This window comes from Meleagris gallopavo, unplaced genomic scaffold (genome assembly GCF_000146605.3).
Source record: "Meleagris gallopavo isolate NT-WF06-2002-E0010 breed Aviagen turkey brand Nicholas breeding stock unplaced genomic scaffold, Turkey_5.1 ChrUn_random_7180001884858, whole genome shotgun sequence".
Taxonomy (NCBI): Eukaryota; Metazoa; Chordata; class Aves; order Galliformes; family Phasianidae; genus Meleagris; species Meleagris gallopavo.
This window is the reverse complement of record NW_011148756.1, coordinates 1-593: the sequence shown is the minus strand read 5'-3', so window position 1 is coordinate 593 and position 593 is coordinate 1. Positions and strand designations below refer to the sequence as shown.

At 67.3% G+C, this 593-nt stretch overlaps 1 protein-coding gene across 1 annotated transcript; it reads left to right on the top strand.

Moving 5' to 3' along the window:
• Positions 1-47: 47 nt before the first annotated feature.
• On the top strand, positions 48-524 carry GADD45GIP1 (GADD45G interacting protein 1). The gene has a single exon (XM_010727376.2). It carries the CDS (start codon positions 144-146, stop codon positions 507-509), a length of 366 nt encoding a protein of 121 aa, XP_010725678.2. The 5' UTR covers positions 48-143; the 3' UTR covers positions 510-524.
• Positions 525-593: the final 69 nt, after the last annotated feature.

The window sequence follows — 593 nt, the reverse complement described above, 5'->3', positions numbered from 1 at the left end:
CAAACGTCACCTCCTCTTCCCGCTTCCGCCCGCGCCTTCACTCACTTCCGTTCGACATCACTTCCGCCCATCTCCCTCCCACAAAAGTCACTTCCGCTCGTCTTCCCCTTCCCTCCTGACGTCACTTCCGTTCGCCTCACAAGATGGCGGCGGTCACAGTGCGGTGTTTGCGGTTGGCCCGCTCTCCGTGGGCCTCGGGCCCGGTTCGGTTTTACCGAGCGGCTCCTCTGCGGCGCCGCTTGGGGCCTCCGCCTCTCACCGACCCGGAGAATCAACGGGAGGCGGCGAAGCATTTCGGACGGCTCGGGGCGGCCTCGGGGGTGGCGGTGGAACGGCTGTGGCCCAGCCCCGAACGGTTGCGGGAGATGGAGGAGGAGGAACGGGAGTGGTGTCCGTCACTGCGGGAGATGGAGGCGGCGCTGGAGCGGAAGGAGCGGGAAGAGCGGCGGCTGCGGGAGGAGAGGTGGGGGGTGGGAGGGGCACCGGGACGAGGGGAATTGGCACCGTGAAAAACGGGGGAGAAGCGTAACTGGGGTGGGAATCCTTTCCTGGGGTGGGGGGCCCTGAATGACAGGAGCCGCTCTCAGCCCCCT

Bases quoted from the DNA above. Each gene is read 5' to 3' on its own strand.
- GADD45GIP1 (XM_010727376.2), top strand. From the start codon at position 144: ATGGCGGCGGTCACAGTGCGGTGTTTGCGGTTGGCCCGCTCTCCGTGG.